The sequence below is a fragment of the Parus major genome, chromosome 6 (genome assembly GCF_001522545.3).
Source record: "Parus major isolate Abel chromosome 6, Parus_major1.1, whole genome shotgun sequence".
NCBI classification, from domain to species: Eukaryota; Metazoa; Chordata; class Aves; order Passeriformes; family Paridae; genus Parus; species Parus major.
Genome location: NC_031775.1, coordinates 18,948,088 through 18,974,414, shown reverse-complemented (window position 1 = coordinate 18,974,414; position 26,327 = coordinate 18,948,088). Strand labels below are relative to the sequence as shown.

Here is a 26,327-nt window from a genome sequence, read left to right as displayed (position 1 = left end):
CGCGGCGGCACCTGCCCTCGCCCGGCCCCGGCCCCGGCCCCGCTCCCTCCTGGCTTGTTGCTTCATCAAAGTCACTTCGTAGATACAGATTGTCTGCCCTCTCCTAGGACCCTCAGCATGCTGGAGACTCGAAGGAAATTATTAGTTTTTAGCTGATTGAATAAACAGCATTAGCCAACTTGTGTACTCTGGCGGCAGGGGGCAGGGATGTTTAGAGCTGCTGTGCTGAATCCCTGCTTAAGGAACTGATCTTCATTTTCCCTTCTCACCTAATGCTAAAATTTCTTAACCGATAAAGGAATTTCCTGTTGTCTTTTTATTTATGGCCTTCTTGCGCTGAAGTGCCAAAGTGCCTCCAAATTAGATCTTGTCTGGTGCAGCCACCGCAGGGAGGCCGGTCCCCTGTGGAAATGGAGACCTTGCGTAGCGCTGTGCTGCTGGCCTCCAGCACCGCTCACAGCAGCCTCCCCTGCCTTCTGGCAAGGGCTGCCTTTCCTCCTCTGCCCTCAGAGTGGATTTCTGGTGCGGAGATTATTTGCCGAAAGATTGGTTTCCGGAGGAACGGCACCCCGTTTCTGCGGCAGGGGCTGGGCGGCAGCTGATGGTTCTGGTGAGCTCCGCTCCAGCTCCATCTCTGCCCAGCAGCGAGGGAAGGGAGCCTGTGGGAACAAGAGCAGAAGGCGGCGTGTGAAGTCCCTCGAAAGCCAGGGAGAAGGCTGGGCCTGTTTCAGTGATGATTCCGGTCTCCCTTGGCCGCAGGGGAGCAGATTTCCCTGGTCCATTGGTCCCGCGGGGGCAGAGCTCTCGCTGTGGATGGCAGCTCTGGCCATGGGGAGTGCTCACCCCAGAGCAGAACTGAATCCACACTAACTTTCTAAACTCGGAATGGTTTTAGACATGTTTGAAGCAGTACTGAAATGTTTGGCTTAATTTTTTGTTTCCTATTTAGGAGGCTGTTCAGGCTGCCTTAAGAACTAGTGGGGACCATGTTTTACTAAATTGTTTTCTGAGCTGTGTTACTTGGAAGTTCCATTTGTGAAATAATAATTGCAGTCTTCTAACCTGAACTGTCACCCAACACAGAGTGTAACAGAATCTCCTGAAATTCTCTTTCATAAAGCCAGTGAAAAATTTCATTCATTTTTCAGCATGGAAGGGGGTTTTGTAGTAATGGTTTAAAAGATTCAGTATGTTTGGGGTTAAAAAAAAAAAGGTTAACAGGTCGATACATCTGTTCCTTTAAAAAAAAAATTCTCCATTTTTGAGACATCATAAATATGTAAATGAGGCCTCTTTAATTACTGCCTAGGGCTATAAACTCTCAATGCTAGAGGGGAGGGAAGAAGGAAGAATAATTCATATTTTTATTTTTTTTTTAAGAGAGGGAGACTGGGTCTTTGCCTCAGAAAAGAAAGAAGAACGGGTCTTTTTATTGTTGAATTACCAGAAGATGCTGGGAACACTTCTTTTTTTGTTTATCCTTTTGGACGGAGTTAGCATGTAAAGCAGTAGTGTACAATCTTTCTGGCTAATATGTGCACCAAACAGAGGGGATTTGTTACAAAGCACCGGGAAAAATTCCCTTCTCTATCCTCCTCTGCCAGTACCCTTAATCCTGATCAGCAATATCCCCCGCTGTCTCTTGAGCTGCTCGAAGGCCTGAATCTTAGTGTGCCGTCTAATGCAGGGACACCGCAGGCCAGCCAGGGACCCTGCAAAGTCGTTTTCACTTGTGACCTGATAAGTGCACAGCACTTAACCGAGTAGAAGTCTGTTCTTATTCAGCCCTGATGGCCTTTCTGTATCTTAAGTACTGTTATTTTCGACTAAGGTGATCTTGCTGCTCCTTTTAAAATAGGATGAGATGGACAGAAAGGGTATTTTTTTAAATTTCAGGATGTGAATGTGCATGTGGGGAATGAGGCCAGACTACAGCAATACCCATGTAGTAGGTATAGTTACTGGAAATTTAATTCTGCTGTTATTTTTCTTCCAGCCAAAATGGTCTGGTGTCAAAATGCTTATTCTGCCATGGTGAAATTTCTGATCTCTATGATAATTTTCACTTTCCATGTTTAATCTTTTAATTCTTGCTGAGGCCCATGAAAGAGTAATTTCCACATAATAATGGTTTCCCACTAATAAGCTCTGCATTTTTTATAGCAGAAATTACTTAGAGCCAGTATGCTCACTGAAAAAAATTACCCTATTTGATGCTCTTATGATGTGTCTGAGAGAAAGATAAAGATGAGCCTTGCGGCGGTGAGGCAGGGCATTTCAAATACAAAGCCTTGTGTCATTGTTTGTGATGATTCTTCATATGTTGTACAATTTTGGCTGTTTGGTTCGGGCAACAAATGTTTACTGTCCAGGGGAGCTAGTGGGCTGAGGGCCTTCTCTTGCCCAGGAGAGAATAAACGAGATTGGGCTGTGGAAGTAGCAAAGTGTCAGCAGTAAGGGCTGGTGGGTCATCGTCCATCCATGCCATGAGGGGACAGAGGCAGAGGGAGCCTGGCAGGGCAGAGACTCAGCCACAGAGCTAATGACACGGGAACAAGCGGAATTAAGGATGAAAATTCTTCTAGCCACTAGGGGAAGGGTGAAAGTTAGAGAGTGCTTTTCTATGAGAGCCATTGGCTTTTAAAACCAGAGCTATTTTAGAGACTGAACTTGATCAGTTTATTACAGAATTTGTGTGCCCTGTCTGTGTAGGAGAGTAGGGGATTGCACTGTCTGTCCTGCCTCCAAGAGCCTTGTTGGGTTCCTGTGCAGTTGAGTTACTTCTGTGTATTGTGCCTCTCTGGTTTTCCAGATGGGCTTTGAGAAGCTGTGCCATGTGGGAGAAATGGCAATTTGGACAAGTGCTATAGTAAGCTGTGGCTCAGGTAGCTGATAGCAACCTTTGATTTTGTTTATGGTTAACTATAAGGCAGGAAACTGGGGTGGTATTACGTGTGTACACATGAAATGATATAATTCCAAAATGTCATTATTTTCTTAAAAAAAACAAAGGCACCTCTGTTTGCACGTCTTTTCAATAGACATCTATGTGCTTGTATATGTATTTGTTTTCAGTATGCCCTTCTCCATCTGTGCTGATGTTCAATTAAAATGCAGATAATGTGTCCTAGCTTGTAAGATGGATCACTGCTGAAGTAGTGTCATGTCTAGGCTGGCTTATCTCTTGATAAATACCTCTGCTGTCCACTGAGAGATTAAACTTCATGACTACTGAGGTCTGTTTGGGGGTCCTACAGGCAGATAAGACTGTGTAACTGGCTTTTAATAAAACATATCAATTTACATTTGCTAGAGGACCTTTGGATGGCATTTGCTATTGAGAAGGTGGCAGTGGCATAATCAAAAGAATACTTGCCTGTGAAACTGGCTCTTCCGTTTCATAAGTATTATAATTTATTGACAGGAATGCTTTATTGAACCTTCCTGTGTCTAGAGCATGGAGGTGAGGAGCTTGAGCTGTTGTTCTAAGACCTCATTTAGCTGTCTAGCAGAAAAGATTTCTTCCCCTGAGTCTAATCCAGCAGGAGCCATGGAAGAACATGATCAGCTAGGTACAGAAACCTGCAGCGGTTTGGTTGTGTGGGATGCACACGGATCTCTGCTCTGGGGTCTGTCTCATTGTGAGAGCTGTGTAATCAAGGCTCCCACCATGGGGAACACTCTTCCCCTCAAGGGGGCTGAGTATGGACAGTGCTGGAGTTGTTTAACTGAAGAGACGTTGAATCATGTACCATAACAGCCAGACAAGTATCTGAAAAATTTGCTCTCTCTTACGTGTATGGTGGGAGTGGAAGACAGTTTTCTCATGAGCAGTGCTCTGAATAACAAACCACTCAGTGCCACTGAAAAGGCTCTTGAGGGAGAAGTTTCTGTGCAAGACTAGGACCTTGCTTGTTCTACTATAAAGTTTGGTGTAAATAGGGCATTTGGGTATATATTTCTGTGCCCACTTATAGTTCATGAACTCCAAACATTACTCTGAGCCATCATTTTATTTTCTCGATTTATTTTTTTTTTTAGTTACAGGAAGGCTTAATTTGCCTGTAATTACAGTGTTTGTTAAGACTTGGACCTAAGGACTGCAGGCCATGTTTTTTCCAGAAGTAACAAGTAGTTGAGGTACAGATACCTGAATGAACACAATTTTTCTCGAAGGCAAGAACTGCACAGCCCCTTTGTTCGGAAGATTAGGCCTATTCCATATATTCTAGGTTGTGCATCAGGACATTGGTCATTCTTAAAGTCTGGGCTGCATTGTGGATCCCAGTTCTTCCTGCCCTGTCATCTTGGCCATTTTAAGGGCTCATGAAATAGATCTGCCCGTTGGAGAAGAGTCCAAAATGTACTTGTTGCTTTTATTTTCAATCCAGAAATCCAGATTCTTCAGGACACACATTTTGTGCTATTTTTGGCCATGTAATACTCTGCTGTATCTGATTCATTTAATATCTGTGGGAGGTATTTTCTCTTAAAGGAAGATTAGGAAGAATCCCCATGCCCTTGTCCTTGCAAAAGCCAGGCTGTCATTGTTATTGGGATTATTATTATTTTATGTCACAGTGTGCTCAGGGATTTCTTGCAAGCAGCTCTGTTCAGTTGTTCAGGTGGTGGAAGTGTATGGACCATGTTCAGTGATCTTTATTGTCCTTTGTGTCTTGCAGATCGAGGGATTTTAATGGCTTTCAGGTAGAAGAAAGTGGAGACAATCAAAATGAATTCTATGGACAGGCACATACAGCAGACCAATGACCGGCTGCAGTGCATAAAACAGGTAAGCTGAAGGTGGAGGTCATTGCTGCTGAATGAGGGCTGGGTGTTGGGTGGCAGGTGTTGCATATTGCAGTTACCTGTTGCTTAATGAGTGTCCTTGCCCCTCAGAGGGAAGGAATGAGACACTGTAATCTCATTGAAGACAGCATCTGCTGTGAGAGCTGGTATATTAACCTCAAAAGCCAAACTTTCCCTTACACCTTTCTAAGAAATCTTCAGCCTGGAGACTCAACAAATCTGTCTCAGCTGGAAGCAGAGTGGTGCTCGTCCTGCCAGCTCAGCCCCGGAGGGTCACAGCGGGCGGCTGTCATTCTAGTGCTCTGAGCACAGTAATCCACAGTTCCAATGGGCCAGTTTTGATTTTAATCCAGTAGCTGACCTGAGACCTGCACTGCCTGGAGACTCAGAACTTGGATGGTTGGCATGCCTCCAAGTGCTCAGAGTGCTGCTTAATCAGTTTGCATGGAGATTGTAAAAACTTGTGTTTGCGAGGTAAAATTTTCAAGAAGCATCTGTTTGTGAAGATGAAGGGCTCTTCACATGCCACTGCCTTTCAGTGAATTATGTCTCATTTACAGATTTCCCCACTGTAACTGTGCTTGCTTTTATAACCAAGTGAAACTACAGCAGCAAGGGTGCAGAGACTCTTTCCTTGCTTTACCCTTCCCTGAACTTTGCTCTGAAGAGCTGCAGGCGGTGTGTATTGTCCCCTCATGTATGTTCTTATCCACATGCAACAATCATAGGATTTTCGTAGCAATGGTCCTTTTAGAGGAGGTGAGCAAGAGAATGATTTTTTGTGTTGATATTTCCTGTGTTTACATTAATGCATGCATTCAGCAAACAGGTGCATAAATGCAAGTTGCACACAGATATTTTGAAGATCCCATCTGGATCCAGGAGATAAGCTCCAAAGTTCATATCTTTCAACTTTGGTTGAAATTTTCTGAATTGCACTGGAAAAACAGAAACTTGTTATTCCATGAAATGGTGTTCCCAAATATTTTTTCACTGCTTTCTGAGCAGTTTTTTTTGTCAGATCAGGTCACAGCAGAGTCCTGCTGCTTTAGTTTTTTATTTGTATTAGCTAAATTAAAAACTTGCCTGTCTACTTGTGCTCGAAGAGATATGCATATTGCCTCTTGAGGCAGCACAGTATTTCTCTGTTCATAGATTTGTGTTGTAGACACAGGCACCCTAAATCAAAGGAACTGATAAAAGATAAGCATGGGGGTACTGGATGAGTCGCTCTGGATTTTTGAATTTATTTCTTTACAACTTCCTCAAGAGAAGCAGCCAAGGGGAAGTGCTGATCTCTCCCTGGTGGGCAGTGAAAGGACACAGGAAAATGCAATGAGGAAGTTCAGACTGGGCATTGGAAAGGGTTCTTCACTGAGAGGATGGTCAGTCACTGAAGTGGTCACAACACCAAGCCTGGCAGAGTTCAAGGAATGTCCAGATGATACTCTTAGTCATATAATTTAATTTTAGGTAATCCTGTGAGGAGCAGGAAGTTGGACTTATTAAAACTTAGAGGTCCCTTCCAACTTGATATATTCTTTGATTCTATAGGAATATGTTTCTCTTCTCTTAGTTTCATCAATCTCCATCATTAAGTTATCATAGTTTTGCCTAGATATTAGTGGAAGTTTATATTTTCTAGAATGTGTTATAGTGCAAGAATATGTGGGGTTTTGCAAGTTTGGCCTTGCTTTGGGTGATACAGAAAAAGATTACAGCTCACACCTAAACCAGATGATTTTTGTCTCTATATTTCCTTTATAAGAGGGGGTTTCAGAATAAATCAAACAAAGCTAGTTCATAGGTCAAGGACCAGAAATAGGAATCTTTTCCTGCGGAATTGCTGGTCATAATCCAGCCTTGCTCTGTGGTGTCTCTCTCTTTCATTACTCTGCAGTGAAAGTTAATGCATCTAATGGCCCTTCAGAGGCCTGAGGAAAACATGAATTTGAGGATTTCATCCTAATTTCTTATGAACAACTTCTGGTTCAGAAAAAAACATGCCCTTGACTGGTACAAATTGGTGTCCTTTTCGGCCATCCTAGCCCATAGGATGAAGAATGAAGGTTAAATTGCAGAACAATTTAACCTTCCAGCTGTAAGAACAGACCTTTACATCAAGTGGAGACAAATGGAGGATGCTGCTCAGCTCCTTTTTCTAGAGCTGTCGGTTTCTGTACATAATTTATATTATTTTAATTAGATAAGAGAATATCAAATTACACTTCCTAAAGTTTTAAAGAGATCATTTTGCCTATGTAATGGGTATTCTGTCAGTTAAACTACTTACTTCATTTATATGTAGTGCTGTTTTTTGCATATGCAGCTTGGATATTTCTTCAGTGATGAAGGCTGGGGGGAAAGGAGGGAAGGTCAGGCTGCCCAGAATTTGTGTAGCAGTGTCTGTTTTCTTTGATCCTGGAAGAAAGCTTGGGGGTTTTTTGGTAGACCAGGAGCATGCTTGTGTCAGAACTCAAAGGATGCCTGAAAAGGAGCTATCCTGCTTGGGAATGCTTGTGAATTCATGGTTCCCCCATTCTGTTTAGGCCCAAAAAAAGAAGAGAAGAAGAAAACTACAGTTTTCAGCTCATGGCAAACTGTAGTTAACTAAGACAGTGGCTGAACACCAAAAGCATGCCTCAGAAAGCTTTTTTAATATTATTATTTTTTGTGCAAGTGGCACTACTTGTAGTTTCGTTGGAGAATAATGACTGTTTTTGTTTTTTTTAAATTTGTTTTGTTGAAGAAAGTAGCATCAAAACTGCTGTTTGATTTTTCATAATTCCAAAATCTTGTGCTCTTATCTTTGCCATAGTGGAGGAAGAGACAGAAACTAACTGCCTTTTTGGAAGACACTCAACTCTGTCACAGGGTCATAAATTTCCAGCTTGAGGACATTTACCTTGTTCTTTGAGACAGGTCATTAGCTGAATAATACTAGAAAGAGTAATTTCCAGTTCACCCATTGAGAACTGGACCACACACTGCTCTGTGCATGCTGAGTTTGGGAACAAAGCACTACCTTGCATGGCATTATAAATGTGTCTCCACCTATTCTGGGGATTAACTGCAGGGTCAGACAGAAAATGTGTCCATCTTTTCTTCCTGGTCTTGTCTGGTATCCTCTCTTCCCAGACTGTGAACAAACAGTGCTGCTGTTCTCCTGAGTGCACACACGCTTTTGGTGAGGTTAACACAGCAGTGGTGTGGAAGGTGCACTGCAGCAGGGGGAGGAAAACCATCCTTCCTTGGCGCCCAGCATCTGCCAGTTTTATAACCCTGCTGGCAGGCAGTGGCTCCTGCAGCCAGACTGAGAGCTGTCTGCCGCCCTCCTTGCCCCTCACTCCAGCCCCTGAGAAATGCTATAAATGGTAATCCATGTGCCTCTTTAACTAGATCAGGTTTCAGCACAGGGTCAGGACAGGCTTCTTTCTTCCCAGCTTTGTGACTTGTGAGACACCCACAATATCCTTGCTGACTTCTGTTCCAGGATCAAGGTTGTGTTTTACCTTCATCTTTTTTAGTGCTTTAAAGCTACAAACCCAAAACTTGTATATGATCAGCTAGTTAGGAAATGAAGTGTGTGTTAAGAAGTGTTTCAGAATAGATGAAAGGGCAAACTGAAGAGGTGGCTGTGTATTTATGCTTAAAAAAAACCCTAGACTTCTGTAGAAGGCTGGAACAGCTTGTGTGGTCTCTTTGTAGCTGATTCCCTTAGTATTTGTAAGTGTGTGTGCTTTAAAATCAAACATAGTTTTTTTTGATGTGCAGTGGAAAAAGCCAAGGTAACAGGCTTTCCTTAACACGTGCAATTAGTTTGTCATGACACAGGAGACTCTTCAGGGTACACTGGAGGAAGCTTTGTTCTTTGAGTCATTGTCCATACAAACAAAACCACAAAAATACTTCTGTGCAGAGCTAAGGTCTGATAGCCCCTTAGAATTCCCTGCCATATTTGAGGCTGCAGTAATGATTTGTTTATCTGCTGGGGGCTCTTAAAGCATTCTTCATAGCAGTCCAAAGGTGTGGCTTTAACCAGACACTGCCCATTGATTTTGTTAGGTGATAGAAGCAAATTCCAGGGAAAATCAGTGGGTTAGGTAACATCCCTCTACTCTTACTCTAATGGGTCTACTTGAAAAACTTGGAGCTATTATAAATCTAGGGACTTCTACCTTTTGTGTCTCTGTCTGCTGTCAGTCAATTTTGTAAGGTTTCTGTATGTTTCTTCTGAAATTCTTGCACAGAAGTAGATGGAAAAAAACCTTTCTATATTTAAATTACAAGGCAGCTGCCTCTTCCAGAAAGGGTGTGTGGTATCTTCCTGCTATGCTGAGTACAGTTGTTAGGCTCTGTACTAAAGCTGTGCTGAAATGTTAGTAACAGGTTAAGGAGAAGTGTGAAAAGGCTCTCTGGTGTCAAAAGTATTAGATCATGGTGGGAACAGAGAAGGTTGTTTCTACTGCTTGTGTCGTGGTGCATCAGGGCACATGGAGCAGTATCACGGAATGATGCTGGATCACCACGGTGTTGGAGACACACGTCACACAGCTGATTTCCAGAAACCAATTAGCATTTCTCCCCTCTTTCCTTCCAGAAGGCTTGCTGAATTGCTGCCTAGCAATGCTTTTTCATGCCTACCCAGCCATTCAGAGAGATATGCTAAAAGTTGTAATTGCTGTGTGTTTGTGTTGATATTTTCTTGCTCAAATTGGAAACAAGCAAGCCCATTTCTTTCATCATTCAGCAGCTAGGTTTTTGGTAGCTTGCAATTCAGGGGAAAACAGAATTCTTTGAATATTTACATAACTGTTTTTAAGTGCTGAAGTGTTTGAACTAATTCTTCTGCTCTTCAGCGTTATTGTTGCAGACTCATGTAAATGCTAAGCAGTCCTAAACATGTCATTTTTAGTATATTTTGGACTGGTTACCAAGGACTGGTATGAAATTACAGCTGAAAAGATTTCAATAAAAGGAAAAATGCTTCCCATACATTTTTTTCATTTGCATCTGCTTACAAAACTGCCCACAATAGTTTCATGAAAATTTAATTCTTGAAGAACTTTGAAAATTAGAAGTAGTCTTATGAAGAGTGCCTTTATTTAGAATATACTTTTTTAGGTGTTCTGTATAAGTGTTACAGGGGTTTTAGCAGCTAAATATGAAATAACAAGGCTAAAGGGGAAAAATACCTTTTCCTTCAAAGACATTTAATGGGTCTCAAGTGTTACAGTTTGTTGGTTGAATCAGTGTTGCATTAGTGGCTACATTTTTTTTGTATCTTTTTTTTCTGAGGCCCGTAGCCACAAGTTCTTTGGCTGCTTTTGTGCTCAGTCTGCTGAGTCTTCCTCTGCTAGACTTAAGTAGACTTAAGTATGTTTAGGAAAAGCTGACAGCAGACCAGCTTTCCTGGCTCCTCTAGTCCAGTTAGAGACCTGTCAGTCAACATTCCTGCTCTGTTAGATCCTGCATCCTGGTAGGGAAGCTGAAAGAGAAAGAGCAAAGCGGCAATTTGCTAGAAGCACTCACTTCTGGTGGGGAGGGGGAAGAGAGCACCTTCTTGTTGTTTGCGGTATCTGGCTGGTTTGTTTATCTGACAAGATTCCAGTGGGTGGGATATAACCCATCATGTTGTGAGGCGGATTGGTAAAGTTGTGGCAGCTTCACTTTGCCCATTCCCTGTGCTGCTGCTTTACTGCAGCACCTGTCTACTCAAGGGCTGAGGTGTTATTACTCTTCATATTAGTTGTGTCAGTGTCCTTACTGTTTCCATTTCAAAATGGAAAATGCACATTTTAAACTCACATAGAAAACCTCCAGTACCGACAGGATTTAGTATAATTTCATTATTTTCTGTGCAACCAATTAATCTGGCCTGTTGTTTAAAATCGTCTTTCAGTAAATAAGGATGAATATTTGAAAATTCTAGGAATCTGTAAGTTGAGGCCATGATGTCACCTTGGTGTCAGATGAACATAAGAAGTCCTTTTTGTCAGCAGCTGGGTAAAGCTCTGCAGTGAAAATGTGACAATGCTGGTGACATCTCTGACTTCTGTCCTGCCATTTCTGGATCTTCCTTCTTACATATGTTCTTACTACTTGAGTTGCTGCTATTGTCTGCAACAGCAAATCCAATAGAGGTATGGCTTAGAGTTTGCACATAAGGACCATGTACCATTTTTACCATTTGTAAAATCAGGTTTTCAAAAAAGTTGTAGTGGCAAAAGTTAATAGCAAGAGCCTTCAGCTATGCAGACCTCTGCCATCATCTCCTGAAGGAAAAGTCTCTTCACTGGTAATGTTCACTCCTTCTTACCTCTGTGCAGTAACTCTGTACATGGGCAGGTCACACAGCAGGTGCTGTGGGCAGTTTTGTAGTTGAAAAACTGTCTGGAGAAGCATTTTTCCTTTTGATTTGCAAATCTCTCAGTAATGCCTTGCTGGCTGGTAGGACCTGTGAGAATAGGTCATGTGAATTTTACATCTTCCACAGTGGTATCAGTTTGTGTAGTCATCATTTTAAGGAGTCACCTTGAGATTTTATCTCTGCATAGATTAAGAGATTAAAATAATAAAGATTAAATCACTTGATTAAAAGTGCTATAAAAAGCTCTATAAGTAAGTAAATTACTCAAATGAGTAAAAAAAAATAATTTCAAAACAAAATATGTCCAACAAATGTGCTGCTGTTCAACAGGATATAACTGAAGACTATTGGTTATTTTTCAAAATCAGTTAGTTTATTCGCCTGAAATTTAATCTATTTTAATTAAATTTTAAAAGTTGATTCAGTACATATATCAGAGGAGTTGGTGCTTTTAGTTTTTCCTCCTTGCCATCAACTCACTTTATACTCTAGGTGGTGTTACTTCTTTTTAAAGACTGCACTATTGACAATAATCTTCCAGTAAAGGGATGATGTAAAACTACTTCATTGTCCTTAAAACACCTTGGTAAGTTAAGAACTGCATGAAAGAAAACCACTGACCCAAACTTTTCATAATGCTGTGATATGTACCTGAAATTATGAAATGATTCACAACACAGAAATATTTATGTAGACACCCCACTTTGCCTGAGTCCTTCACTTAATCTTCTACTAAAACACATTATGAAAGTAGATTTTTTTCTTTTTGTCAAGACAGCAGGTAAGCAAGTCCAGAACAAATAAGCCTATTTTTATCAAAAAAATCCATTACCAATTTATGTAACTATTACTGTAATAATGAAACATCATTCTAATTCTGCAGTGGTATTCTAATAGGAAGAGTATGGCCACTGTTTTGGTCAAATTAACTCCTTGATATGTTGAGATATTTAGGACTGAAACAACTGACTGAAAATCACGAGGGCATTGGAGAAGAGAGCTCGTGTGTCATTGCATTGCCTGTTGGAATGGTAAGGCTGAAGAGGCCTCAGCACTGTTACTGTGGTCACACAGAGACATCTCACGCTAGCGTGGCATAACAGGGAGGTACTGATGGAAAATGGCTTGTTTCACTTGCCAAGACGAGCAAGTGAACTGGTTAGGCAAACTGATTTCATCATTCTGTTGGGCTGTAATTGCAAATTTAAAGAGAGACTGGAGCCTTGCATGACTGAGCATGGCCTTGGAGAAAGAGCAAACAGTTTTACCTTTGTCTTGTGACCTTTATCCCATAAAATCAGTTTGTGAGTGCTTAAGGAAAAATAATTCTGACCCCTCTGATTATGTGGAGTTTTTGTAAACCATGCTGTTCCCACTGCTCTCAGCTGACATAATAGCAGTGCAGATGCTGGGGATAAGGAAGGCACAAAGACTGCAAGATGAACATATACTGCCATTAGTCTGCCCCATTTCCATCTTCAGTCAGATCTGATCGCAGCCTTTAGACCCCCAAGTCACAGTTTCCTCCTGGGCAGGGGAGGGTGGGGTAGAACAGCAAGTTAGGACTAAAGAAGTTTAATTTGCTGCATGTTCCCTTACTTAACATAAAGTTTTATCAAAGTATATCATAAATATACTGCAGTTATGGAGGTCAAAAGGAATAGAGCAGGAAGACAGTGTTGCAGTTCTGATCAGAAGAGTTAAGGAATGACTCTTGTTTTAGCTCTTCTGGCTTCTGTGTACAGTTCTTGAGGATCAGATGTTAAATCCATTCCTTTCACTTTTGTAAAACTAATGGACAAGCCAAGGCTGCAGTATCTGTGCTCCAGTACATGCATATAGGTGTGCAATCATCATCACAAAACTCATGGTATAGGAGATCCAGGCAGAAGAACAAGGTTGCTCAATTACCAGGCATTCACCTTTTCTGAAATCAGTACTGAATTATACACACACTTTATACTAAAGGTGTATGAGAGAAGCAGCTATGAAAATCTGTATTAATACAGATTTTGTTCTCATACAGTTCATAACTGAACAGCTTGGGTTTTTTTTTTCAGTTCAGTGATGCTCATATTTTTTATTTGTTCTTTTTTTCATTTGTTTAGCATGTGATCTTTCCCATCAAGAAGTATTTTCTTGATGTCAAAATATTCGATAAAGAGGTGCTGGTCATTGCTCAATATTTTACTTTTGAAAAAGAATCTGCAATCTACAAAGGGGGCAAAGGTGACTCCATTTGCTCTGTTTTTTGTAAGTAGGAATGGCTAACATGGTCTTAATCTCTCTCTTAGTGTATGTAGTGCCTCTCAAAATGTGAGCCTAATAAAATATTTATAAAGCCTCCGATGGAATGAGCCATGTAAGTGCAAGATAATTCTATTAATTAGGGATCTCTCAATCTCAAAAACACTAAACTGGGGAGGGGGATTATCTGAATACAAACTGCACAGCTTGAGCCTTTTAATTTTTTGCTAAATAAAACAACCTTTGATATTGAAAGGGGCTGTAGAGAATTGAACTATCTACACCCATATCCAGATAAACAAAAATCACACTCCCAAAAGATAGAAAAGAGCTCAATACTCCCCTGTATCCCCATGAAAAAGACCATTTGTTTTGAATATTGATTGCAGATGAGTTTTTAATATACTGAGTATGGCTGCTGGTGGATAGGGCAAGGTGTGCATAATCACTGTTGGCTGTAAAAAAAAAAAAAAAAGATGGAGAAACCACCTATTTGAGGTTGTCATTTTCTATGTTTAAAGTGTATTCATGGGTAGTGTTGTCCTGTACTTCTGTACCTGAGCTTTCTGGCAGCCAATGGTGGATGGGGATCTGAAGTAGAGGCCTTTGCATAGGAGGGGAGACCGGCTTATGGTTGGGCTTACTCACAGAGCTTGCTCAGGGTTTAGAGTAATAAAGGCTCTATCAATGTATAAAAGCAAATGGCTCTTGCTGATGTGCAGGTCTTATGGCACTGAGTGAGCTATCAAATTTAGGTCTAGTAGCAGTGTACCTGTGCACTGAGTAACACACAGAGACCAGCTTTGTCTCCCCTTGGTTATTCTCTGTCAAGGGTGTCTGACCAGGAATCCTATTTACATTCTTAAGAGAGGTGATTAGTTTTCATTTGGGAGCTGAATGCCCTTTGCCCCACATGCAGGAGCACAGTAATTCTGCTCCCAGGTTGTTTAAGTTGAAGGGCATGTAATCTCTGCCAGTTCTCTCTGCCCTTTCTCAGATCAGGTCCCATTCTTCCCTTCTCCCCTCTTTGTGCCTCTTCTGCACAATAGTGCATTTCCATTACACATGACTGCAGACATGTCTAGATGAGCATTAAGAGGGACAACAGATAGTCTGAACTGTCTGGCAGAATCTGCCAGAGCACCGGGCCACCAAATCCCATCTCAAGGGTCAGAGTGAGATACACAGCAAGAGTTAGAAAAGTCCTGTTGGCACGGAGAAGTGGGTCGGCTCCTTCACTAGCCAATATCAATCGGGTTAGCTCCAAAGGAATTATGTTTTCTTCATTATAGTTTTGAGCATACTTATTTTTATATATAAATTTTGATAGGTACTTTTCTGTTTTACTTATTAAATTTTTAGATTTTACAAACATATGAGAATTTTAATTTCCATTGTTGTCAAGAAAGGCTTGAAAACCTGCATGCTTGCAGCTGAAAATAGCAAGCAGGTCATGTGACCTTCAGGGGCATTTCAAATGCCACCACCTGTAATGAAATTCATGTCATGCAGAGTACCTGGCTCATCATTTGGAAGAGTTGGACTGGGTTTTATATACCTCAAAATTCTGGACCTTCTGGAAAGTTTTGAGAGCATTCAGATGAACCTGTAGTCTAAACTTGGCTGAAGTCTCAGGATTACCTCAAGAGTAAATATGTACAGTATCAGAACACTAAAAATCTGTGTTTCCTTTTGGCACCTTTCTTTGTATGCATTATGTTTTATGTGGAATAATAAGGAATATTAATAAAATATATTTATCTGGTTTGAAATAATTGAAAGTACAGGTTTGCTTTTTAAAATGGAGTGTGTTGTGATGCAGGAGGAGTATTTATGCTGTGAGTTTAACTGTGTCATCCTCTTATATTGATGATACAGCTCCACCTTTGGGAGAAGTTTCACAGTGCGTTTAATCCAAAGCTGCTGCTGAGAGCAGAGTCCTGATACCTTCCCAGGCCTACCTTTTGTTTGCTGCCACTTTCTTTGAGCCAGGTCTGATGACTGTATGGTCAAAGAAGGGATCTCAGTGTGAGCGATGACTGAAAGTCGGCATTTGGGAAGTTAGATCACAGTCAGAACAGTCAGAACAGCAAGCATGGTGTGAGGTGCTGAAAGTGCTGGAAGTACATGTTTGGGCAAAAAAGCTCACAGAGACAGCCTTCCATAAGACTAAGCATTCCCAACAAAATGCATATTAAGATTTAGGTCAGCTTCAGACTAGTGTTGGTACACAAGAAGGATGTGCTGTAACACGTGCCCATTCCCGTGGGCTCCTGCAGGGCCCCTCTGGAGTGGTTTGTACTGCTGCTGTCTCCTCTGCTAGTGCTAATGTTCAAGGACCTGCTCTGCCTGCCTTCCTGGAGGGCCAGTGCAGCTCAAATTGTTAGTGTAGAATGGGGGCACTTTACCAGGAAGGCAGGCATGTGTCCTCTTGTGCAGTGCAGGGGAGCAGGCAGAAGGCACAGGGAGGCAGGAGCCTGCAAGGGCTGGCAGCCCCAGTGCTTGGGGAAGAGCAGCCCAGACTTTCAGTCCTGTAGGAGAACAGCTGCCTCCTGGATTCACTTCCCACAACTGGTGGACCAGAACATTTGCCAAGCATGCAGCCTTGCCACGTGGTGTGTAGGAAGGGGTTAACTTCAGAGCGAAGAAAAAGCTACCTACATCTCTCTGTGTTTTCTTTTTCTGTGCTCTGAAAAGCTCCCTGTGTTGCCAGTGTTTTGTGTCGCTGATGTAAAATTCCCAGACTCGTTGATTAGTGAAGCTAGACAGTAGACAGGGTCCAAGTGGCTAACCATGTGAGAAATTCAGTTACTGTAGGCTACTGTTAATTAACCTAGAATCTACAACATGGCATAATGTCTGCGTGATAAGTTATATTATCTTCAGCAGTTCAATTAAATCAAGGAGTGAGACACAGAGCAGACGTAACTCGACAAAACAAACAGACAACTTGAGTCAGCCTTCATAATTTGCTGCGACATCACGTAAATAAATGCAATAACTTGTTTAGCATAGTTAAGCAGTTTGCTGCTCAAATACTTATTTGCATGACATCTCATTTTGAATAGGTTAAGTTGTGGCAAATTAGGTCTGTGCCTTCAGTCTGATGTATTCCACAGAAAAGACGAAAAAAGCCCTCTACCAGAGATGTCACTTGTAAATTGAAATTCAACATTTGTTTTCTATAGCAGCAAACTGGAACATATGGATTTTGTGTTTAAATGATTCACTTTCCATACCATTGCTGTCACGTTAGCATTTCTTGGTGTGAGATAATATTAAACCTCTGTAATTGTTCTTAATTTTGACTGATGTTCTTGTGTTGCTTACTAGACTGTTCTGTCTAAGGTATACAAGTGTACAAATGGGTTGCAGAACTTTATATTTAGAAAGGATAAGGCCGTTGTTTGTTCTTGCCATGTTTCAATGTGGGTAATTGGTTTCAGTCTCCAAAATCATATTGAGGCTTGGGTTGCAGAAAGTGGTTTTCACCCACTTTGATGTTGGTGAGATGACTGAGAGTGCTCAATTGTGCTTTAATAGCCTTCTAAATAATAGGAGCTTTATTATATACCTATTTTTAATTCATATGGGTTTGAAATCATATGTGAAATGAAGTTTCTATTTTTTTGCCCGTTGCAGATTTTTTAATGTATATCAAGACTTTCTGATCACTGTTTGATTGGAAGGGAGTAACAATTTCAAGTGGTGGCTGTATTTTGAAATGTTGGGACCAAAAGTTGCCCCATGTCAACTGTTACATGTAATTCTAAATGCAGTTGTTGTTGCCCTCGCTCCAGGAAGTGAGCAGTAAACCATGGAATGAACACACAGATAGTTGCAGTGGAATCTTGGGTCCTACTGTACCTGCATCCCCTGCCTGTATGTCCATACAAATTTACAAAGATGGTAAACAGAGCATTTGAACCAGAGGTGGTCATGAGCAGCAGTAGATGTTCCCATCTTCCAATGGATTCCATTTGGAATCCAGCCCAAATGTCAGCAGTCCTCAGAAAAGGGCTTTGCTGTTACAGTTCACTCATCTTGGAGATAGTAAAATGGAAAAAAAGTCTTTTGCTGTTGTCTCTATTGCTCTACACCAGACTGTTAATTGAAGAGCTACATAGAACAAAAGATTCTGACTCTGAAACTCAGACTCTCCCTTTAGAACATCACCTGGTGATTCCTGCAGTAATAGTATGCTCACATGCATCAAGTATTTCTTTGATTTCTGTGATTCCTTTTCCACTCAGGCTAAGGGAATATTAGATTTGGGGTGTTATAAATGATTAGATGGAAAATTGTCTAAATTTTTTCAATTATTGAAATTGTCATGTTCTGCTAATAGTCTTCTGAAAAGCAAATGATACTGAAAGCAAACTGGTAAATAACTGTTTCGTTCAGTTCATTGGCTTTGTTCATTTTTGCTTCAGATTTTATTCATACAAATCCTCTCCACTTGCTGAAAACATGATTGCTTGCAAGCATTGGTGCTGTTAGGTGGCCCTTCACTAGCAGCTTTGAAGATACACCAGGACGTGTCGTAACCAGATCTGGTTCATTGTCCCTTTTTTCTAAACCAGCTACTAATGAGGTGGATTTTTTTCCCCTTGTTTACAAGAGGCACAATTTCAGAAGAGACTCTTCAGACACTGCCTTGCTTCTTCAAAATGCTGCCAATAATTTCAGCTGAAGAGGACAGAGCCATGCATGGAAAATGCTTCACAACAAAGCTGATGGATGGATCTGGCATAAGCTTTGTTTTGTACTTCTGTTCTTGGATCGAGAACTGAGAATATCTCTTTAATTTCCTGTTCAATGAATACAGTAGATGTAATATTCTTCTCAGGCAGGCTTTTTGTTGTAAGGATGTGAATGACATTGGGGCTTTTTGCTCCACATACAGTGTTTTTAAGTTGTCAATAAATAAAAATCACAGCAGGCATTAGGAATGTTTTCTTACGTAACTGAGGGAAGGAATTGCACCTGCCTTCAGGCTTTGGTTCATGCTGGATCTTCTGGTTTTTTTCCACAAAAGTAGCCTTGGCCTTTGTAATGCAAAAAAGAAAAACTGGAGGAGAACCTGAGTTTAAAATTATTTAGAAAGTCAGAAAGCTGTGAGAAATATGTCCCAGACAGAACTGTGTGTGACATTGCAGGAAGTTTCCTCTTGAGACCAGTTTCTATATCATCCCATAAACTACTCAAATCCACTCCACAGAGGCAGGACACACTGGTATTCTGACTTCTTCCTGTGTTTTGTTTGGAGATTTTTAGTCTATGATGGAACTAATTGAATTGCTTATCTTGCCCAGTAAGTTTCTAAACAAGTTTTAGTTAGACAGTTGCATTTAAGAAGTCAGGATTTCAGTATCCCCTCTGTATTTAAGTGGGTTCTGATAGTGTCCTTCAGGGTCAGTCCTGATGCAGTGAAATAACTTGCTGGAGGGTTGCAGAACAAACAGTTAAAACCAAGTCATTTGGTCACCCCTGCTTTGGCACAGGCAATTAGAAGAAGCTTTTCCTCCCTTGGAAAGTGGAAGTTTAATACATATTGAAAGTTTAATCTAAGGAAAAAAAATACTGCTTTTTGATGGTGTTATGGTAAGTAGAAATTACCCTTATGTGGTGCTAAACTGAAAATTAGCCAATGGATGAGGGTGTGCCCAGCTTTTTATCTGTTAGCCTGTATCTATAGAAATTATTCTCATTCAGGTATAGTGTCTGTTTCTCAATGGGGAAATTTCATCTAGTAGAAGATGTCAGCTTTAGTAGAAGATGGGTGTAGCTGGCAAGCAGCAACACTGGTGAGAGTAAATATAATGTAGCTCTTTGGGCTTTTGATTAATAAATCTCAATTCATTTTCCTTCCCACAAGGAGGGAAGAGTTGCTAAAAACTGTTTCACATACAGAATTGCATAGCTTTCAGTGAATTCTTCTTTATGTTGTTTCTGTGTGGAGGGGGTTTTCTTTTTTTTTCCCTTCTGAGAGATGTGACCTAAGTCCTGTCAGTACAGTAGGTATTCAGTATGGTGTAATTTGTTCACCAGCTCATGTGCCTCTCTTGCCTTCTGGAAATAGTGTATTTGATATTAGCAGAGCTTACGTGTGCTATTGTAGAGGAGTTTGAAGCAACTTCTGTTACCCCTGCAGATCAAAGTGGCCTCTGGAAGGAGCAGTATTCACTGAGAGATTTGGTGTCAGGCAGTCACTTCTCTTGAGGTTTAAGTGAAGCATTCAAAAAGGCTTCCTTTTCCCTTTTACTTGGAAGATTCATAACCCAAACTGCTGGTTCTGTTTGTGGGTTTGTTTTTTGTTTTTCTTACGTGAAGCCTTAAAATACGGCTTTTACATGTACTTACATGGATTCTTGCCTTAAATCTGTGTACACAATTGTTTTACTCCTCCAACAAGTAGACAATCAGGCATCAAAGAGATGAAATTCTGAAATGCAGCCTAGGTACAGCTCTCACTGGTTGGTAGTGGGAGCTGTACCCATGTTGATAGAGCTTTGCACAATGCCTGTCTGCTTTTTCAAATTCTGCTATTGTTTTAAAAATCCATGCCCTGCATGTCAGTCATCTCTTGTTAAAACATAGCCTCTGACCAAGAGCATTCATTGAATAAGAGTTATTTAATGTAACATGATCCAAAAGCTCACAGACTGGGAACTCCTGAAAACCTGGCATGGGAGGATTTTTTTTTTCCCTTCATTTGTCATGAAGTTAATATATGCAGCTACTCAGGCATGAGGGGATGAAGGGAGAAAAAATAGGTTGTGATCATTAGAGTTCATCCAGATGCTTAGAAATGAGCAGTCACATTTTCCCAAGTTATGCAACTGATTTAAAAGTAATGATATATTTTAAAAATTATGCCCCTGAGATTTGTGCCTCCCGGATAAAACACTCATATCATTTTCATACTTTTCTCAGCAATTCCAAGAATTATAAAACTGCTACTTAAAAAACCCCAACAATTCCTAAATACTCTCTCTTCTTGTTGTTTCTGGAGTTTTCACTGAAACATCTACCATCACCCGGAGAATTTAGTAGCAATATTGCTGATGTAAATTGAAATTCTTCTTTCCTGTTCCATCCCTCTTCTCCAGCTAAAATGCTGGAATACTTTGGCAATGTAGACAGTGAGGGATGATAGTGTGAACAATGGTATTAGGTAAGTTTACTAATTGCTTCTAAAATCAGGACTTCTGATTGTTCAGTATAAAGGCAGAAGTTAATGTGGTAAGTCAAAAAAATAACCCATTGCCCATGCAAATTTCAAAACAAATCCAGATTTTGTTATTCCCTCTCAAAATCCTGCCATCCTCTTCAGGAGAGGTAGGGTTCCACTCTGAAATGTCTGCATTCCTTCTGTGCATGTGAAGGCATTTTCAGTTAAGAAATGACCCTCCATTTTTCATGATCCTGAAGCTTATCACCCTAATTGCTCATGGTGATGTCACGAGCAACAGAAGCCAAGGTTCTTAGAAAGGATTGGTAGAGTGAGTGTGTTTCTCCCTGTCACTGGCATTTTCTGAGTCTGTCACATTTGCCACAATGGCCAGCAGCAGATTGAAATCTTGATTATTGGAAGGTGCTGTGCTGGCGTGTCCCAACAGTGGGGGATATGCACACTTCAAAGACATTGAACCTGAGACTAAAATTTCCCTTAATTTGGGCTCAGACAGTTTTGATTTCCAAGTAGAATCCATTATGATTTACAGGTGGGAGAGGTGGTGCTGTGGAAGAAGGCGTTTAGGGAGCTCTGGTATTTCAGCTACAGCTTGTCTCTAACTAATGAAGTCGTGTCAGAAAACAGTGTAATTATTAATAAGAACATAGTAGGATTTTCTGCATCCACTGTGCACTTTAAAGTCTTGCTTTTGAATTACATGCCACACTTTGCAATAATATGACGTAGAAAGGGATATCTCAGCCCTTGTGTATGTTATTTACCATGCTGCTTTGCCTTCCCTTTCCAGCACTTACAGAACCCAGCAAACTTCCATAATGCAGCAACAGAGCTCCTGGACTGGTGTGGAGACCCCAGAGCCTTCCAGAGACCGTTTGAGCAGAGCCTGATGGGTTGTTTGACGGTATGTCCATCCTACTGTGACAGTGGCTCCAGTTGTGTTTTATACTGTGTTCACTCTCTTTTGGCCAAGGGAACTTGATTTTCAGAAACTGCATTTTTAGGGAAATTTTGTCATTTTACCTTAAATACATAAAGCCAGATCCTAAGACCTGTTTATGAGTCCATTGCTTAGCAGGAAGCAAAATGCAATAACAAGAAGATAGAGCATAAGAGGGCTAAATATTTTTGGTTAGATTACTTACAGATGCACAGGCTAGATGATTTGTTACACACATACAGTTTGAAATTGCTAAGCGAGCCATGTTCTTACAGAGTAATGAACTTTCCAGGTATTTGTTTTCCCTTGGCATTTTTGCTAGGGCTGAAGGACTGCTTGCCTTTTATTCTGAGTATGCTGTGCTTCCAGCCAGACAGTGTTTCTGACATGCCTGTTCAGCTTACTTTGTTACATGTATTGACTGCAGGTCTAATCCTGATTTACTAATTCCAACAGTTCTGTTGATTTCAGTGCTTTTCTTACCATTCACTTTTCATTAAGACCACTGTAGTTCCTATGGAGACCTCATAATAATGCATTAAAATACATATTTGTCTGTGCATTTTTTCTTTTGAAAATTTTATTTTCCAGCAGCAGCAGTCCAGAACTGTTATGTGGAGTCAAGAAGGTATATGAATTAAATTCTGACTGAGCAGGGGGGTTAAAAGCCTCACTGCAATTTGCCAAGCAAGTTGATAGTAAATAGTCTAAATAAATAGTCACAAAAGAAACAGAAATCCTGAAATTATTAATGAAGAGACTGTCTTTTTTATTTGTTGTGGGGCAGAAATGCATGGATTATTTTCATGCACTGTGTGGCTAGTATATATAAAACAGACATTAAGACTGAGATTTAGTTGCCAGAATTCCAAATGTTAAGGAATGGCTCCATCTTAGTGTGCTCCAGTGTATAGCATCCCCCAGATTTGTATGTCAAAAAGTTAGAATAAATCAAATTATAATAGGAGATGCATATAAACTTCCAGTTAGAGAAAAAAAATAAAATAAAGGATGTTAAATTTGTAAAGTCCAAAGATAGAATATTTAACAATTCTGTTTGAAGTAAAAGTTATTGATAGTATCAATTATAAAAAAATGCACATAATATCCAATGTGACCACAACTATATTTTATTTATACTTTTTTAGAACTTTTCTAGCATTTTTCAGGGTAGCTTTTGGGAAAGGTGTCATTCACCTCAAGTATGATTGGGCAGTCTGTGCACAGTATTTCTCTGCAGCCCCTGTTAGAACATTGTGAGTCTGACCTGCGACTTCCTTGCTGTTTAAATCTTTCCTTTCTGCATGAGCAGATCTTCAGCCCTGCCCAAGTGGAGGGTCAAAATAAGGTCTGACTGCTAGTGATTCATTCTCCTCACAGAGTGTACAGAAAGTGGGCAGGAAATGTTCCATGAAAACTGGTGAGGTAAAACACAATACATGGTTTTCAGTATGTTGAAATGAAAATACTGTTTTTCTTCTGACAAGAATGAAAGAAAAAAAAAACAACCTTACTATCTAGGTGCTGTTAATATTGGAGCCACATGTGTTGCTTTGCTTCATAGTTCTCCCTGAAATCTGAACAGGGTGGCAAGTCCCCCTTTCCCAAGCTTGTTGTGGGAGAACTCTCTGCAGTGTAGGACTGACTGGCAGCAGCATCTTTATCACATGTGGTAATCTCATTATATTCCTGACAAGGAAATAACACAGGAACTTAACCAGGTGGCTTGTTCTATGTTTGATAGATACACAGGATTTGCAGAATGCATATAAACTGCAATGAATATGTTTCTTGTTCTTAATTTTAAAATCCCTCTAAGAAAGATATTCTTTAATTTCTCACTGTGCACATCCCTCTTCCTCTTCCTGCTTCCCATTAAACAGACTTAACAGCATGGTTGTATCCCAAGAGATTTGTACTTCCTGTATCTTCTTAATGCATTAGCAGTACAGTGGGCAAGGTCTCTTCTTTTTTTATTTTTCTCCTTACATATTTTTTTTCTATTTGAGCTTACTCATACATAATTTCTGTCTAATTAATATGTTCTGATTCATAATTTAGCAAACATGGATTTTGAGACTTGTCATTTCCTTACAGGAAAAGAGGTTTATCTACTTTTATTTAACAAACATGATAGAACTTCAGTCTGTTTTCAGAAAAATTATTCAGAAAGTTGCAAATAAGTGAAAGCTAGCTGAAATACTGGAATATCATGAGTAAATTTAACATCAGTTTGCATAGCTGCAAATGTTCTGTACTATCAGGAGCCTATTTTTCTTAATGCTAACAAGGTTTACCAGTGTCCTTCTTTGTGAGGATTAGGCTAAAAGAAAAATGAAAAATCAGTATGAAAGTCTATTCAACCACTGGAACAGGATTAGTGTTTTATTTTGCCAGCCTTTAAAATGACCTTCAAAATCAAATTCTCTTAAAATTTCCATATTTTTGGATATATATTTTAAAGCAAGTAATCCTCAAATGTACATCATTACAACATTTGAGCTGTGTGGTTCTTTAAGGCATTTAATTTGGAAATTCTACAAATATTAAAAATGCTTGCTTGCTCATAAAGCTTCCCCTCTGTAGTATTGAATTTATTTTTTTTATTTTTTTATTTTTATGACATTCTCTTCTGTTAACTCTAACCAGGGAAAAAGTGGTATGCTAAACTGTTCTAGAAGCATCAAGGGGTATGAAATGACCATGTCCTCTGAGCAGTATCACGATATACACTAATCCAAATTGAAATCCTTATTAGGATGTCATGAATGCAGAAGGGCAGGATCTCTCAGAAATGTGCAAACCATTCACTGACACACTGCAAACTTGAAATGCAGCAGATGTACTGACAGCATCAAAACAGATCTGTTGTGGTATGAATAGCCAGCTTAATAGATTATCACAGATAGGTATAACAGATTCTTTGCATCGTTTAAGTCTTATGTATAGGCTTTTGCAAAAATTAACCAATTAGCTTTAATCCTATTAATAAAGGACAAATATGCTCACAGTCTGGAAATATGGCTTTAATTTAAGAAGTGTTTCTTAGAAATAGTTTTGTTTACCAGTTTTGTGTTGGGACTGTCACTAATGTGTGGTAACTTTTTAACCACCTGAATGTTTTTATTCCTGCTGCCTTAGAATAGGTGCAGAAGAATGATTTTAGAAATATTCTGCCTGGGCAATAGCAGAAGAGCTTCCAGCTTCAATTCTGGAATTACTTGCTTTATAATAATATACAGAATATATAAATATATATATAGAGAATAGGCTGTTGTGGAGGGTTTTCTTAAATTATAACACCAGCACTTAGAGAAATCTTGCTGGCTTGAAAATTTCATGAGTTCGCTGGACAGCAATTGTTGAACAACAACATGTGTAACATGTTTCCTTGGTGTTTTTTGGGTTTTTTTGAGATTAATCTGTGCACAGTATACATACTGGCTATTTGCAATAGATAATATTTCCATATCAGCAGTACTTTATAATCCTGGAGTTACATATGCTACTGTGCACATTGTATGCAGCATAATAGGAATGTTTTTCTTATCTCAAGAGGAAACTCCGGATTTGATGCAACAGCTAAATTTTGCCAGAGAGGTACCTAATAAAGTATGTAAACTTCATATCAGTAGTCAAATACTTTGCATTTGTTAAGTAAGATACTTTAAATAATTACTCATTAATCATTAAATGATTAATCATTTCCTTTTGTAATAAAGAAATTAAGCTAATGCTGTCAAGGCCCACAAATAAAATTGGGGTATTTCTGTGCAGTGCAAACAGTCAAAGTGAAAAGGATACATAGATAAACCAATGGCTTGTACTACAAATAAAAAATATTTTTTCATTGACTAAGCCCCAAAAGCTGTGCCTCTTTTGACCAAAATGTGATTCATGTGCATTGTGTTATTATGTTCAAACAGTTCTGACAGACACTAATTCTGGAGCTTAACTCTTTGTGCTTACCCATTACAGAAAATCAGTGGAGTGAGTGGGTAAAAAAAAATTATAATGAATACTCATTTTAACAGATAAATAATAAGTTAGGGATAAAGGGGTAAGCTTTGAATCTGTTTTATTTCTTGCAGGCTACAGGCTGTGGAAAGGTTCCCTTAAACAACTTTTACAAAACTCATGCAAAGAAATGATGATTTTTCTCAGAGACAATAAAATTTCTTCAAACTTGTCAAGAAAATCTAGGTGTTATTTTTCAACAGTAGTTATTTTTGAATCAAATAGACAATCTGTAGGCCAGAAACTGAATTATAATTGGAAGCATTAATTCTATAAATTATTGAAATGGCAATGGTTATGGTATTCTTTTGCATATCATACTACTTCTTCCATAGTGTTATGGGGAGCTGATGTAAGCAGCCTCCACTTTCCCCAAACCAGACATAGCTGTGTTTTTATTAGGATTGAAAAAATTTCTTACTCTAGCACTAGATTATGTTATGGAAGGCTGATAATCTTGATAAATTTAAGAATATAATTCTCTAAAAATGTATTATATATGCCATTACCTTACAGTCTTCTGAAATAAACAGCTTCAGTTACTACACAGAATTTTTTTAAAATAACCCTAATTTGGCCAAATCCAATATCAGTCCAAGCAAAGAAATCAAAGTATGTTAATCACTCACAGGTTAACTTTTCTCCTAACCATTTCCTAATCCATGTGGATACTAGAAGTCACATTTAACAGTAATGTTGAGCAACAAGTTACACAGTAATTGAATTATATCTCTGTGTATGGAAGACAA

General features: G+C 39.7%; 1 protein-coding gene across 6 annotated transcripts in view; it reads left to right on the top strand.

The window, feature by feature from the left end:
• ZMIZ1 (zinc finger MIZ-type containing 1) overlaps positions 1 to 26,327 on the top strand; it is a 340,259-nt gene that overhangs the window by 178,361 nt on the left and 135,571 nt on the right. For all 6 annotated transcript variants that reach the window (XM_015632815.3, XM_033515828.1, XM_033515825.1 and 3 more), the window contains exons 3-4: positions 4,683 to 4,792; positions 21,412 to 21,525. In XM_015632815.3, coding sequence (XP_015488301.1) covers positions 4,733 to 4,792; positions 21,412 to 21,525 — 174 coding nt within the window. In that variant the 5' untranslated portion in view covers positions 4,683 to 4,732. The remainder of the gene's footprint in view (positions 1 to 4,682; positions 4,793 to 21,411; positions 21,526 to 26,327) is intronic.